Below are 17,512 nucleotides of genomic sequence, written 5' to 3'. Positions count from 1 at the left end.
AGTCTTGGTTTCCCTGGTGGCGCAGTGGTTGAGAGTCCGCCTGCCGATGCAGGGGACGCGGGTTCGTGCCCCGGTCCGGGAAGACCCCACGTGCGGAGGAGCGGCTGGGCCCGTGAGCCATGGCCGCTGGGCCTGCGCTTCCGGAGCCTGTGCTCCGCGGCGGGAGAGGCCACAGCAGTGAGAGGCCCGCGTACCACACAAAATTAAAAAAAAAAAAAAAAAAAAAAAAAAAAACCACAAAGTCTAAGGCCACATTAAACATTTATTTTCAAATATTAGACTGCAAGCATTCCTTACCTCAAAGTCATCATCATCTCCTTCAGGGTAATGTGCATGGTTGTCTGGATTATTCACTTTGTCCAACAGTTCAACTGCTAGGGCCCTAGAGAGACCTGGCTGTCCTACAAATGTATGCTACATAAAAACAAAACAAAACAAAACTTCATGAGTATGCTTTTATATCTATGGCTCATAGAAATTGCTATTTGTTCTTTTCTATTCAGTAACTATCAGAGACAAGCATATGGAAGCCTACTAATGCAAATAAGTTAGAGAATGTATCAGTAAAAATATTAATCAGAGCATTCATAATTATATATTATAAAGTTAAAGAACCATTGTGAGGTAAATTTATAACATGAATAATTTCTCTATTTAAAGTTAACCAATCCATGTTAGGTTGTCAAATTACAACCTTGGCTATAACAGTGATATTTATTATGCATGTCATTATAATAATATGCAAATTAATACTGAGGTACAGTCCATATCACAATAAGAAAAAAGCATCTATATTTGCATATATTTAATTCAATAAAATTATGTTAATATAGAAAGATACATAATTAGATTTTATAACATTTAAATAAAGTTTTCTTAGATTGTTATAATCAACTTTTTCTAATATAAAAGTATTTTATAAAGACATGCACACATAAGAGCATTCTAAAAATTTACATAAGAAGCCAAGAAAAGCAATTAATTTTATTTATTTTTTAAACATCTTTATTAGAGTATAATTGTTTTACAATGGTATGTTAGATTCTGCTGTACAACAAAGTGATTCTGCTATACATATACATATATTCCCATATCTCCTCCATCTTGCGTCTCCCTCCCACACTCCCTATCCCACCCCTCTAAGTGGACACAAAGCACCAAGCTGGTCTCCCCAAACTATGTGGCTAAAGCAATTAATTTTAGATGAAGCAACATTTTTAAGAGTTTTCTCCAAGGCAGGGGTTGGCAAACTACCGTCCATGGGCAAAACCTGGTGCACTGTCTCCTTCTGTAAATAAAGCTTCATTGGGTGTTAAAGCCATACCCTTCATGTATACTGTCTATGGCTGCTTTTCTGCTACCACGGCAAAACTGAGGAGATGCAGCAGAGACTGTATGGCCCACAAAGCCTAAAATATATATACTATTTGGCTCATTACAGAATGTTTGCTGACCCCTGCTGTAAGAGATCACTAACATTTTTATATTAAAAATCTAAATACTATTGTTCCAGTGATATGTCTAAGTACTGCATGACTACAGAAAATACTCCTATAAGTTCAATGACTTACAGTCAGAAGTCTTTCAGCGGTTGGTCTTTTTTTGGGGTTTTTGGTTAGTGCTATTTTGACAAAATTATGGAATGTTGATGACCTTCAAATAAAAAGAGACACGTACAGAAATATTTCACTAATATTAGTTCTTTGGTGTTACTAAATAAAATTAACTTACAAGCAGTTAGAAAGACTGAAACACGTGATATTTTTTCTTTGGCCTCTTAGCTCTATATAAGCCAAAAAACTAAACCCAAAGCACAGTATATTCCTTGGAGAATATACCAGCTTCATCTCTTAAGTAAAATGCAATAAGTTAACAGAACACTAATATATAATCTCTAAAACATACACTAAAAACTAGAAATGGGTAGGTGTGTCATCCATAAGGTTTATAACCTTGTGTTCTAGGTACCACTTAGAAGTCAAAATGACCTTTTCTCATTGCCTAATTTATACAGTATGTAAATGTTTTGTTATATCCAAGTTGTTGAGTGGCATGAGGTAGGGTGAGTAATGTAAGAGACTGTTTAAACCCTTAAAAAGTCACTGAATTTCTCAGGAACATGGTCAAAGAAGAGGGAGCGATCTTTGTGAACAGATGAGTTTTCCTGCTACCTGTATTGATGAAATGGGGAAAGGAAGAAGATATAAATTAAAGGAATGTGGGAATTCCCTGGTGGTCCAGTGGTTAGCACTTGGCGCTTTCACTACCATGGGCCCGGGTTTGATCCCTGGTCGGGAAACGAAGATCCCGCAAGCTGAGCAGCCAAAAAATTAATTAATTAATTAAGGGCATCATATTTTGATTATGAACTAAAGACTAAGAGAGGTACTGCCGAGATTCCACTGGAGGAGAGACTGCGCAAGAACCAAAGAGAATAACCTTAATCATTACCAATGACAGCAACAACACAGCAGCTCTCTTCAGAGAAATCAAATCACTACATTACATTTGGTAGCTTGTGGCACACATATCATGGAGTGAGAAGGTACCTGAGACTGGCAAAGGTACTCCAATGGTAATGACTGTTCTGGAATCTGACTACGAATGCAGCTGTTTTAGCTAACAGTCATTCATTCCTGAATGAATATTCAGTCATTCCTGCCACAAAGTCCTCCAGTTCCAGCTGTTTAGGAACTTAGGCTAACAACGAATAGGAAGAAACCCACATCAATACAAAGGAATACAGCTAGCAGAAGGATATAAACTCCTTTACTTCTACAGTGTGATTTGCCTTTCATTCCTGGCATTATCCCCAGAGTGGCCTGGCTCCTAAATAATACTATGTACATACAGACAGGCTAATAAACATAAAAAAGTGGTTTAGAACTTGTACTGGGGACAGGCCTCTTAGAATTGGAAATAAGATATGGACTGTCTCCCCAGAAAAAATGAATACACATAAAGAATTCTGGGGGCTCACGGATTTCCCAAGATCTCCCTCTAGATGAAGAATTACTGAATTTAAGAATTTGGAAACTTTTATTTCCACAGTTTCTTTTATTAAATGTATGGAAAGACATTACCAGAAAACAATTTTCAGTTTTTCCCATCTAATTGAAGACGTCCTTACGGACTATAACAGGCAAACTGCTTTACTTTGTATGAGAACAAAAGATTAGGATGCAAATAAGTAATAACCTTTTGAATGTTAGGGAAAGAAGTAGAGAAAAGCCAGTAGGGATTGATCTTAAATGTCACTGTATCTGGGAAACCTCCTCCTATTACTTCTCATGGAAGTCAACATGTAATTAATGGAAGTAAAGGAATACAGGGCAAAATATGAATCTCCAAAATCTTAATATATTCATTTCAAATCATTTCCTCACCACACCTCCTATTCAAGCTGCCAAAAACTAATAAAATGCTCAGAGTTTTATGAGAGAAGTACATTATAAAGGAACACTGACCAGAAAATAAACCTAGATCCTTGCAATAGCTCTGCAAGTAAATTAGATGTGTAACTTCAGGGAAACTGTTTAATGCCTCTGGGTTTCAGTTTCACCACTTTTAAAATAAGGGAACTGAACCTCTGTCCCTTTCAGCCATAAAATGCTATAAATCTATATATATTCTATAACTCACCATTTTGTTTTGTCCTTTAGTTTCGGAGGCTGAAAATTACTTTTTGACATTAAGAAGAGGGCCCTGGAATAAAAACTTCAGTTAAAGAGCGATACAAAATACTTTTATTATTACATTTAATAATCAGAATATTCTATAATGAATTTATGCAAGATTACTACATATGTAGGCACTCATGACAACTGATATGGAATATGGAAATTAATATTTTATATTTTGGATACCCTATGAAAAATTTCTCCTGGTTACAGAGAGGATTTTTAAGTTTCCAACAAGCTCTTAATTCACATGGTAAAGCATCAAATGTTTGAGAAGGTTTTTATTACCATACCATTACATATATAACTACTGTTATATCTTAAGCACAAGTCTATATAATTGTGTATCATTCTGTAACACACAGAGATGATATGCTATTCTAACATTAGGTTGTATGTTTAACCAAAGATTAGCCTCTACAATTATTTTGGGTGAATAGGCAAATTATACCCACTTCCTAGTCTGTCCCCTTTTGGACAATAATTTTCCACATTCTCTTGTTATGAATGATACAGAAATTAACCTACAAGAAGACTTTCCTTCTCGATGGATTTACCTTTGACCAATTTTTTTAATGGACTATGGGGCTGATGGATGGAGGATTTAAGAAGGAAGTTTTATTTCAATATTTCCTACAAAACCCCATATTTCCAAGTAAACTCCTTAGTCTTTTGTTTTAAATATCAAAGATATTTTCTCTTTTTAAAAATTAAATGATACATATATAAAGGAAAACCTTAAAAGAAAAAAAGTCTGATTCCTCCCACCTAAAGACATTATTTAAAATGCTTTTCTTTTCAGTCTTTATCTAAATATTAACCAATTACTAAATTATTATAATTATAATAGGTAATATGATGTTCTGCTTTTTTCACTAATAATCAATTTTCCATGTTGCTTTGGTTTATATTTATATATATATATATTAGCTGCCTTTAATTGCTAAATAACTTGCTTAACAATTCACCAACGAATGGACATTTAGATTTTTCCCTGTAATCCCTAAATGAATAATTCTTAGCTTTTTCTTTTCTTGAATTATTTCCTAAGTATAACGTTCCCAATAGTGGAATCAGTGGAATATTTTTATTGCCCATAACAAATAACATCTAAATTATTTTCCTAAAGGCCTGTACTTAACAGCATTTCAGCTAAAAGCAGATATCTTTTAACTTATATATCTTTAGGTACTTGTAAGGTTAAATAGTTTTCCATGTTTCTTTAGTATCTGGTACTTGCTCATAAACAATTTATCTTTTCCTCTTAGAGTCTTTGAATGAGTTATCTACGTAATATATAGTAATCTGCTGTCTGTCATATGTTAGCAGAATACTCTCTCTATTTTGTTGATTTTCTTTTTAACTTTATACTATTTACATTAAAAGTTTACATTTTAGCCCAATTTATTTTTTCCTTCAAAATATTAAAAACCCCTTCACAGTCTCTCAAATATTTTTTTCTGAGATAATATACTCTAAAATATAAATGATTATATTAAGCATCTACCTGCTCCTTAACCCTAGACAAAGTAAAAAGAAACAAAATCAAATGAGAATAGAAAAAAATGCTAATTTGCATTCTATCATCTGTTTATAGATCCACTTAGGACAAAAAAAACCCTATTTTTAATTAATAGAAGAAAAAACAAAGACTTAAAAAGACTTTCCTAATGATAACTGCTATATCCTAGTATGATTTTTAAAGGAAATTTGTTTTACGCTTCAGACAGTATAGATGATTCACTCTATGTTGTCTTAGAAGTAGCAATACAAGAGAGATCAGGTTTTAGATGAGATTATCCCTAAGTCCCTCAGAACACTTTCACTATTTCAACATACTTTAAATTGAGCTTGGAATACCCAAGTTATGAGTATTTCACTCTCCCTGAAGACCTTACTAGTAACTGCATAATTGTAAATACTGAGAACACCTCATGGGATGAAGATCAAACATAGGTGGCTGAAGTTCTCCAAGTTCAATTGCTGTTATTCCTACTGCCCAGATATCACAGAGTTGGTTGTAGCCACCATTCTTTTCTACTGCTGCAACTTCTGGGGCCATCCTAGAAGGAATCAATTAATAATAACACTTTTATTTTTAAAAAATGATATGAAATCTGTTTTTTGTTATATTCACTAGACTTCTTGGAGGGAAAGAGGCTGAGAGGCATTTACTAGAAAAGAAGAAACTTTACTAGAAAAGACAATATAAGACCACATATATACACACACTCTTTAAAACTTATTATTTAAAAATCTTGTATCTTCTCTGAATACTGCTGCTCTGAGGAAAAACTGTGTTGTCTTACTTTAGTTTGTTTTGTGAATCTTGTTTTATAACATAGGAAAAGAAAAAGAACACCTAAATCTCCGTGAAGATCAGAGAAAGGCTCCCAAAGGAGGAGAGATTTATAGAATGAATTAGTAGGGAGCTAAGGGGGCTTGAGGAACCTGGACATTTTAGTCAGAGGAAACAAGTACAAATGCAGGGGGACAGGAGAGCACAGAACACCTGGAAAGGTGATAGGACAGTGCTACTCAATATATGATCTACAGACAGGTATAGGGCCATAAACAGCTTGTTATCAGTCTGTGATAAGTGCAGAAACTGAGAGTAGGTATTCTCATCCAGATAAATGATCATTTTTTTAGTAGTTTATTTTTCATTTATTTTATAAATGTGTTAGTCTGTGATGGACAGAAAATGAAAAAAAAATAAAATAAGGTCATTCATCACAGTTTGAGAGGGTCTAGAACGTATTCGGAAAATAAACCTCAGAGACAGAGGCTAGATAATGAATGGTCTACTGATTATATAAGGAAGTTTAGACTTTACTGTAAAAATGAAAGATTTAATTATGATATAAAACTCATGGCAACATGAAGGACAGTGTGAGAAGAGGTGAAACCAGAATCAGGTAGATCAGTTAGAAGACTATCTGAAAAACACAAGGGAAAAATAAAGGACTTTTCAAAGGCAGTGGCAGGGGGCATAGAATGAAAGGGGCTGACTGAAGAGATTGATTTGAGTATAAAATGCTTGTGGATACTGAAGTAGTGCTATTATCAAACAACTGTTGAGTATATATAAGACTGAAGGTCAACTGAGTAGCTGAGTTGGAGTTATCTATTTGGGAGTCAATGGTGTATAATGATGGCATCTGAAGTTATAAAGCATAGATGATATTGCTCAGGGGAAATACTCTTATTTTTTGAATGTTTATAATTTTTAAATTATTTTTTATTTATGTTGAATATCCACAAGGTAGAAGTTGTTTTTATGTGCACTTAGGTTACACAAACTTATATAACACAATGTCTCTCAACTTAAGTGTGGTTAAGGATATAAAACACCTATACCAAAAATGCAACATGTAGATGTACATGCTACATGCAAGTACTACATACATAATAATGGGTATAGGATTAAAGAGAAGAAAATGATCACCATGGAACAAGATGATTAAAGCCAAGTTTCACAGAGTAAGGAAGTTGAGCTGGAATCCAGAGAAAACATATAGATTTCATCTCCTGTGCCCACTACAATCAGTGGTGGCTAACTGAGCACCAAATTGACCAGGACTGTGATCAACAGTCATGAGCCTATCCACTGACCATTCACCTTTTACAACATGATTTTTAATATCAGCAACTTATCCCATTGACTTGAATGACTGTACATAATTTCCTTTTAATCCTGTTACATATGCATACTTTCTCTCAATTTTTCATTATTAAAGTAATGTGATAAAGCTTTTCATATATCAATTTTTGCCTCTCTGATAAATTACTACAAGCAGAATTGAGACTAAAGAACATAAACATTGCTTAAGGTTTTTGAAAAACATTACTGCCAAATTATCCTTCAAAACTGTTCTAACTTCCACTTTCACTGTCAAATATTTAGTGATAGTCATAGGTATTACCCATGATTCCAAATATTTTTAAATTTGATAGAAAAGAATATCATTGTTTATTTAATGTACAGTTTTGGTCATCACTGGGGAAACAATGTTCATATTTTATGAGATTTCATATATTTTAATAGCTGCTTCTAATTAGCAGAAACATTCTTTTTATTGAATAATTGTTAAGAACTTACATATTAACGATATTAAAACCTAATTTGTCATATTTTATTTCTTGATTTGTTACTTGCCTTTTACTTTTGTTTAAGCTGGTAGACATATAGAAGCTTTAAATTTTCATGCAGTTAAATCTATCAAACAAATCTAGCAATGTTTTATACTTTTATGCCAAGAAAGGCTTACTCAACTCTTGAAGCAGTCAGTCACTGACAGTTCTTTTGGTTTCATCTTTATATTTAACTATTTCCATCCACAACTTTTGAAAATCAAAGTGAGGATTTTTATTGTATAATTTGTGAATTTTATTTTTAAAGAAAAAGTATTAGCAATGTGAGTTTTAAAACTTTATATAGGGCTTCCCTGATTGGCATAGTGGTTAAGAGTCCGCCTGCCAATGCAGGGGACACGGGTGCGAGCCCTGGTCCAGGGAGATCCCACATGCCGCGAAGCAACTGACCATGTGCGCCCCAACTACTGAGCCTGCACTCGAGAGCCAACGAGCCACAACTACTGAGCCCGCATGCTACAACTACTGAAGTGCGTGTGCCTAGAGCCCGTGCTCCGCAACAAGAGAAGCCACAGCAATGAGAAGCCCATGCACCGCAATGAAGGGTAGCCCCAGCTTGCCACAACTAGAGAAAGCCCACGCGCAGCAACAAAGACCCAACGCAGCCCCAAAAAAACGAAACAAAAAACCTTTATATAAAAACTTGCTAATGAGATAAAAAGACTGAACACATCAAATCTAGTGTAAATATCATCCCTGATCAATAACTCTTTGAGGTTCCATCTACAATTTGTTTTGGCATTAGGTATGAAGTATGGAGCTACTTTAAAATTCTTTCCAAATAATAAATTATCCAAGCACTGTATATTAAAGAATCCAATCTTTCACATAAACTTTAAATGTCACTTTATATAATACTCATTAAATTATTTTACACATTAAGGTTTATTACTAGGCTTTTTATTATATTTCAATTATCTAACTTCATTAATGAAAGCATTATCTAACTTCATTTTAGAAAGATTATTTTGTTAGTAATTGGTAGGATGCATTAGAAGTAGGGTGGCTGGTGAGGACTAATGGTAGTGTAGGATGCATGAGTTTTAACAAGAAAGTGAAGTCCTAGATTAAAACAGAAGCAATACCAAAGAAAGGGTAATAAAATGACAAAAGATTGTAATACAAGTTTCTTTTGAAAATCTCCTACCTATGAGTCCTCTCAACACAGCATCCGAGGGACAGCAGGAATTATTAGCACTTGAACACAGGGAAAGCTGGACAATGGAAATGAGTATCAAAATTCCCTAACCCAATCAGACCTATGATAGTGTCAAGGCGCATGCACGTCTCCAGACTCCAGTCAAGTATGAATTGTATTACTAAGCAACAATGCTGATCACTAACCTTGAAGAAATAAAAATGCACAAAATTCAATTATAATAATATCTTACCAATAAGGGGTGCCAATGAAAGATTTTCTCTTGGCAATGGTAGCTGTTATTTTTGCAGCCACACCGAAGTCAGCTGGTGGGGATAAAAACAGAACAGAAAATTTTGGTTTTCAATAAAACCACCACCATTTCTATATTTTACACTCAGGGATGCCACTATTAATAATTCAGATAGTAATACTAAAGAAATGTATATATATTGAATACCTAAATCTCTTCTTGCTTAGTTCAAAACATAATCATTAAAAGAAAATAACTTACTGGTACTTTATTAGAATGAAAACATACTTTATTAAGAACACACATAATAAAAAAATTTCCATTACAAGTACCTTGAGTTAAGTTGGAAAAAAAAAAAAACCCACCTGGATTGCTTTCATTCTAACACAACCAGGTTAGAATTTTGGTGCTATTTTTAAAAGTCCCTTTTTCTATGTATAAACTTCTTTTATTGCTATTAAACATGGTTGTAAAAAACTAAAGACTCACATAGTTCATTTTTGTCATTTAACACATTAGGGGATTTTACTCTTATTCTTCTTAACTATTAATTTTGATGACTGAATAATGTTCCATAAGTTGATTTATCACAGTTTAACAGTTTTTCTACTGTTAGATCTATGTTTCCATTTTTTCCCTATTATAAATAATGTTATGATTAATACTTTAGCAAATATGGATTTTTTATCTTTAGGATTAACTTCCTTAAACTGAATAAAGTAAAATTACTGGGTCAAAAGATGAACATTATTGTGGCTCTTCATGTGAATATTAAATTTGTATAATGTTATTCTCATTTAAAATTGTACTAAAATTTTTTGAAAAAAAATTTTAGGAATTTGAAATAACATACCTAATTTTACATCACCATGATCTGTCAATAAAATATTTGCACCCTAAAACAAAAATACAAATACCATTAAATTAGCATCATAAAATTCCTTTCAATAAAATTATCAATTTAAACATATTGAATTTATTATTCTTTTATTGAAGTCACTCTGCTGCTGTACAGCAGAGTGACTCAGTTATACACATAGAGACATTCTTTTTTAAAAATATTCTTTTCCATTATGGTTTATCTTAGGATATTGAATATAGTTCCCTGTGCTATACAGAAGAACCTTGTTTATCCATCCTATTATAATAGTTTGCATCTGCTAATCCCAAACTCCCAGTCCTCCCCTCCCCCACCCCCTCCCCCTAGGCAACCACAGGTCTGTTCTCTATGCCTTTGAGTCTTAAACGTATTGAGTTTAAATTGAGTTAAATAAACTTACCTTGATATCTCTATGCATTTTGCCTTTAGTATGCAAATAGGCAAGACCCTGAAGTTAAAAAAAAAGTATGCATTAGCAAAACTACAAACTTCACATCTAAATTTCTACTTCAAGATCTTATTGAAGAAAAACTAGAATGTCTTTTATTTCAGGGGAAAAAAACCTAGATGTGTTTCTTATTAATCAATGTTTACTGTATTTTAAGACTTTTGAATTCATTTTCTGATAAAAATCAGAAATATTTTATTCTAACACCCATCACCACAATCAAGATAATGAACATATTCATCACTCCCGAAAGTTCCTCCCACACATAAACACTGATATACTTTGTTGCTATAAATACTTCCAAAATTTAGATTCTAGAGTTTTATGTAAATGGAATCATACAGTATATTCTTTTTTATCTGGCTTCTTTCATTCACAATAATTAATATGACATTCCTTATTAATATGTTATCAATATTTCATTCTTTTTATTACTGAGCAGCATTCCACTGTACAGATAGTACAGAATTTGTTTATTTATTCACCTGTTGATAGACATTTGGGTTGCTGGGTTGTTTCCAGCTTTTGGCTATTTTATATAGACATGCTTTGAAGATTTATGTCAAGTATTTGTATGACTTTTCCCTCTTGGGTAAATACCTAGGAGTATAATGGCTGGATCAGATGGTGGTACACGTTTAAACTTTTAGGCAACTGCCAAACTGTCTTCCAAAGCAGCTGTACCGTTTTACACTGAAACTAGAAGTGTATGAGAGTTCCACTTAATCTACATTCTCACCAACCTTCCAAAAGTCAGTCTTTTTAATTTTAGCCATTCTAACTGGTGTGTAGTGGTATCTCATTGTAGTTTTAATTCACACTTTTCTAATAACTAATGATATTGAGCATCTTTTCCATGACCTTATTTGCCATCTATATAGCTTCTTTGGTGAAGCATCTATTTAAATCCTTTGTCCATTTGTTTATTTGGTGGTTGTTTTCCTATTATTGAGTTTTGAGAGTTCTTTATATACTCTGGATACAAGTCCTTAATCAGATTTATACTTTGCAAATATCTTCCTCTGGCCTGTAGCTTGTCTTTTTATTCTCTTAACAGTGTCTTGAAAAGCAGAAGTTTTAAATTTTGACAAAGTCAAATTTGCCAAGTTTTTCTTTTATGGATCATGCTTTTTGTGTTATGTCCGAAAAGGCTTTTATTAACTCAAGATTGCAAAATTTTCTATGTTTTCTTCTAGAAGTTCTAGTTTGAGGTTTTATATTTAGATCTAAGTGATTACTACTGAGTTAATTTTTACACATGGTATGAAACGTGGTTCAAAGTTCATGTGTCTGTATATGGATGTTCAATTATTCCAGAACCATTTGTTGAAAAACCTATCCTTTCTCCTTTGAATTGTCTTTTCACCCTTGTCAAAAATCAGTAGCCATATATGCATGGAATTACTTCTGGTCTTCCTATTCTGTTCCACTGAACTACTTATCTACCCTTCTGCCAATGCTTACTACTATGGCTTGTTAGTGTAGTTTTATAAGTCTTGAAATTGCTCCTGCTGGCCCTCAAATTTTTTTCTTTTTTTTTCACAGTTGTTTGACTATTCCAGTTCCTTAGGGTTTCTGTAGGAATTTTAGAATCAGCTTGTCAATTTCTAGAGGGGGAACAAAAAAGCTTCCTTTGATTCTGATTGGAACTGTGTTGAATCTATACGCCAATTTGGGGAGAAATGGTATCTTAACTGTACTGAACTTTCTGATCCATGAATATAGGAATACTACAGATAGCAAAGGTCTTAGTTTACTTAGGTCTTCTTTAATTTCTCTAAGCAGTTTTATAGTTTTTAGTACATAGGTATTTATGCATCTTTGTCATATATATCCCTAAGAATGTCATATTTTTGTTACTATAAATCATATTTTTTTATTTCTGATTGTTGCTAGTGTATGGAAATCCAATTGATTTTGTATATTGATCTTGAATCTTGCAACCTTCCTAGTCTCACTCACTAGTTCTAGTAGATACTCTGTAGATTCTATTCCATTTTCTATAAAGATGGTTATGTCGTCTGTGAATAAAGACAGTTTTAATTCTTACTTTCTAGTCTAGATGCCTTTTATTTCATTGCTTTTGCTTTTTGTCCTGGCTAAACCTCCTAGTACTATGTTAAAAAGAAGTGGTAAAAGCAGACATCTTTGCTTTGTTTGATTGACCTTTGTGGGAAAGCATCTAGTCTTTTACCATTAAATATGATTTAGTCATAGGTTTGTCACAGGTGCTCTTTAGCAGGCTGAATTAGTTCCTTTCTTTTTCAGTATGCTAAGAATTTTTATCAGAAATAAATATTGGATTTAGCTAAATGTGTTTTTCTGTGTCTATTTAGATGATCACATGGTTTTGCTTCTCTTTTTGTTTGCTAATATAATCAATTACTTGAAATGATTTTTGAATGTTAAATCAACACTGCCTTCTAGGATAAATCTCACTTGTTTATGATTTATTACCTTTTTATATATTGTTGGATTACCTTTGCTAACCTTTTATTTTCCTTTTTAATTTTTGTATCTATTAAACATCCATGAAGCATATTAGTTCACAGTTTTATTCTTTTGTAAAGTCTGATTTTGGTTTCAGAGCAATGCTGACCCATAAGATGATCTGGGAGGTATTCTCTACTCTTCAATTTTCTAGAAGAGTTTGTGCTGAATTGGCATTATTTCTTCCTTAAATGTTTGGTAGAAATTATCTGTGACATCTGGCTTGGACTGTTCTTTGTGGGAATAGATAGAGGACTATCCAGATGATTTCTAATTGAGCTATGATAGTTTGTGCCTTTCAAGGACACTGTCCATTTCCATTTCATCTGAACTGCAGGGTTTTTTTTGGTATAAAGTTGTTCATAATATTCCTTGGCTACTGAATATCCTTGTCATCCTTTTAATATCTGTAGATTCTGTCATAATATCCCCCCATTCATTCCAAATATTGGTACCTTACATCTTCTCTTTTTATTTTTCCTGATAATCCGGTTTATCAATTTTATTGATTTTCTTAAAGAATGAGATTTTGGTTTCATTGATCTTTCTCATATTATTCTGCTTTCTATTTCATGGATTTCCACCGTGATCTTTATTATTTCCTTCCTCTGCTTACTCTGGCTTTAATTTGATCACCTTTTTCTAGTTTCTTAAGGTGGAAGTTGAGGATTTTGTTCTGTGAGTTTAACTTTTTTAGATTCTACATATAACTGAGATTCTACATACAAAAATTCGTCTTTCTGTGCCTGGCTCATTTCACTTAGCATAATATCCTCCAGGTTCATCTGTGTTGTAATAAATGACAGGATTTCTTTTTTATGGCTGAATAATACTCCACTGTATTTATAAACCATGCCTCTTTATCCATTCACCGGTTGACAGACATTAGATGTGGAACTTTGTCAGCATAAGAGAATTTTTAAATTGGAACTAGTACCTTGGAGGTCATCCCTTCTAGAGCCTCATTTTATACTTCGGGAACTACAACCATAGATGAGATCATGGTCATATACCAGGGCCAGACTGCAAACACAAGTTTTTGTTTTGTTTTCTACCTCCACTCAGTACTCTGTCCATTACTTAAAGAGGCAGTGACCTTTGGAAATTAAAACATAAAGAACACTAATCTGTCAACAATTTTCTGCTCTGAGTGCATGATTACGTTTCTATTTTATATGCATATAAAAAAAGCAGATTTCTTTGTTATGTAAATATTACAGAAATATAGATTATTTATATATATGTTTACTTTCATATATCTAACAATAAAATTTTAAAGCATGTGGAAACCAACTCTTTTGGAAATGACTAGAACTTTCTCTTAAATCAGGTCAAATTCCCAATTTTTAAAATATGGAAGAATAACATATAGAACATCAACTTCACTTCTAAACAAATTACACGATCTAGGAAATGTAGAGATAGAAGCATCAATTAACAAGTATCAGTTGTGAATTGCCAAAATAAAAAACACAGTCCCTACTACTTAATCTTGCTTCCTAAATTAAATGCCTTAAAGTATATGAACAAAATTATCAACTGCTAATTTTTTCAATCAGTAATCTTTCAAGGAACTAACAAAATAAATTGGAAGAAATGCTGCATACTCTATATACCTATTGAAGATTCATAACCTACTTTAACAAAGTAACAGCTCTCACAGGATGTAAAATAAGGAAGTAAAGAAATCTCAACTTAATATGATGTTTAGAAGCTTCTAAAAAGGATTCTGATAATGACAGCACTTATTAATAATACACAGAACAAAGATTTCCAGATAACATTCTGGGTTATTGTTATGCAACTTTACTCTCATTTTGGGAGAAATGGTAAAAGAACTCATGTCTTTTGCAAAAGGATTCCTTTTACTGCCATAAAACTTGAAGGGAAAGCTTAGACAAATTGTTATAATTGAGAGGTCTGGTGATTCATTCATGAAAAACAATTCACACCTATGGCTTTCCTCAGCTTTGCATCAATTGAGGGCTAGGCACTACAAAGTAGAACACCAAACATTACCATTGTGTATACCAGCATCAACTTAAATGAATTTCTGGGACTCACTCACAAAAGAAAGAACTAGGCTTACAGAATTACGAGAGGTTAACAGGAAAACTTGGTTTACTCATTTTCTTTTGGGCAGATTACCATTTTATCATTTTCAACTGTGAAACTAGAACTGCATTTCTATCTACATAAGCAAACATAGTACCTGTAAAGTTTCTCTGCATACATAGGCTATTTGCAATTCTGATAATGGTCCTGTAACTAGAAAGAAGAAAAGATACCACATCGTTATACATTTGAATACAATAGATTAAAAACACTTTAAAAATGAGAAACAATTATAAAACTTCTGTATAAATCATTGGGTGACTTCTCCTCATGAGCATATATTATTCTTATAATCAGGAAACAAAAAAAAGTAAAGTTGAAAAAGTTTAAATGTACTTTAAAAATGGAAGATTTAAAACTACAATGAGGTATCACCTCACACCAGTCAGAATGGCCATCATCAAAAAATCTACAAACAATAAATGCTGAAAAGGGTGTGGAGAAAAGGGAACCCTCTTGCACTGTTGGTGAAATGTAAATTGATACAGCCACTATGGAGAATAGTATGGAGTTTCCTCAGAAAACCAAAAATAGAACTACCATACAACCCAGAAATCCCACTACTGGGCATATACCCTGAGAAAACCATAATTCAAAAAGAGTCATGTACCACAATGTTCATTGCAGCTCTATTTACAACAGCCAGGACATGGAAGCAACCTAAGTGTCCATCAACAGATGAATCAATAAAGAAGATGTGGCACATATATACAATGGAGTATTACTCAGCCATAGAAAGAAATGAAATTGAGTTATTTGTAGTGATGTGGATGGACCTAGAGACTGTCATACAGAGTGAAGTAAGTCAGAAAGAGAAAAACAAATATTGTATGCTAACACATATATATGGAATCAAAAACAAAAAATGGTTCTGAAGAACCTAGGGGCAGGACAGGAATTAAGAGGCAGACGTAGAGAATGGACTTGAGGACACAGGGAGGGGGAAGGGTATGCTGGGACGAAGTGAGAGAGTGGCATGGACATATATACACTACCAAATGTAAAATAGATAGCTAGTGGGAAGCAGCCCCACAGCACACGGAGGTCAGCTCGGTGCTTTGTGACCACGTAGAGGGGTGGGATAGGGAGGGTAGGAGGGAGACACAGAGGGAAGAGATATGGGGATATATGTATACATATAGCTGATTCACTTTGTCATACAGCAGAAACTAACACTACATTGTAAAGCAATTATACTCCAGTAAAGATGTTAAAAGAAAAATGGAAGATTTGTTCCGTAACAACTTTGGACAGTGAAAATATTAAGCACCATAATGTGTAAAGCACAGGTCTGGACATCACAGGATGTTCTACACAAAGCAATGGACATGATCTCAATCCTGAACAATTTTTTAAACAATAAAGCCCCCAAATGAGAAAAACATATATAATTAATTACAGTTACATACACAAGCTAGAGGACCATAAAGGGATTGACTATTGAAATATACTAAAAGGCATCATATACTTTTTTAAAAAGTCAAGATATTATTTCCTTAGCATAATTCTTTACTATATCTATCGAAACAAGGAGCTTGATCCGATATACCTTACCTAAGTATCCAAAAAGCAATTAGGTCACTTCTGACAACCAAATCTCTCCCTATGAAATATAAAATCCTTCTGCAAGTACCCAACTAGGGGCTTTGGAAATATGCCTTCCAATATCATGAAAGAATATTTGAAATCCGGGGTGGTATTTGCTGACAGTGAAATCAAAATCAGATACACTTACATGTAACCTTTCCTTAAGAAAATATTTTACTACATATTTTAATCACTGGTTCTCTACACCTACTCAGGAACATAAAATTTTGATTCACAGTAACTTGATAAAATAGGAGTAAAAGAAGGGAAACCACTTTATTAACCATTATTATAGGTGTAGTTATTCTTGATTACTATGCTATCTAGTATATTATTTACAGGGATGAATACTTTTTAGATTCAATTTAATTCAATAAATAGGTTTAATGATGGAAAGCAGAAATTTCATAAAGAAATAAAATTAATGTCTCAAAACAATTCTTTCAATTTAAAAGGGTAAGTAGTAAAAAAATAAAAAATGCCCACTGCATAGTTTTATTAATCCATATCCTTGAGTTCTCATTCTGTGAAAGTGTGGATAAAAATTATAAATACTGATATTAGATAAAAATTCTTCATATAAAAGATCATAATTCTTCATAAAATCATAGAAAATAATTTTATTTTTTAATATTTATTTATTTATTTAGGCTGCACCAGGTCTCAGTTGTGGCATGTGTTATCTTTAGTTGCAGCATGCAAGATCTTTTGTTTGTTTGTTTGTTTTAGTTGCAGCATGTGGACTTCTTAGTTGCGGCTGTGGGCT

General features: G+C 33.2%; 1 protein-coding gene across 2 annotated transcripts in view; it reads right to left on the bottom strand.

Annotated features, from left to right (window-relative positions):
- The window catches only part of MAP4K5 (mitogen-activated protein kinase kinase kinase kinase 5), a 147,236-nt gene that overhangs the window by 67,720 nt on the left and 62,004 nt on the right, over positions 1–17,512 (bottom strand). For both annotated transcript variants that reach the window (XR_010839564.1, XM_059057085.2), the window contains exons 6-13: positions 15,257–15,312; positions 10,507–10,554; positions 10,080–10,122; positions 9,227–9,299; positions 5,612–5,743; positions 3,643–3,705; positions 1,572–1,653; positions 298–414 (exon numbers count right to left, since the gene is read on the bottom strand). Coding sequence is in view for 1 of the 2 variants with exons in the window: in XM_059057085.2 (XP_058913068.1) it covers positions 298–414; positions 1,572–1,653; positions 3,643–3,705; positions 5,612–5,743; positions 9,227–9,299; positions 10,080–10,122; positions 10,507–10,554; positions 15,257–15,312 (614 nt within the window). In the remaining variant the exon portion in view is untranslated. The remainder of the gene's footprint in view (positions 1–297; positions 415–1,571; positions 1,654–3,642; positions 3,706–5,611; positions 5,744–9,226; positions 9,300–10,079; positions 10,123–10,506; positions 10,555–15,256; positions 15,313–17,512) is intronic.

This window comes from Kogia breviceps, chromosome 3 (assembly GCF_026419965.1).
Source record: "Kogia breviceps isolate mKogBre1 chromosome 3, mKogBre1 haplotype 1, whole genome shotgun sequence".
In the NCBI taxonomy this organism is placed as follows: Eukaryota; Metazoa; Chordata; class Mammalia; order Artiodactyla; family Physeteridae; genus Kogia; species Kogia breviceps.
This window is presented reverse-complemented; position numbering and strand designations above follow the sequence as displayed.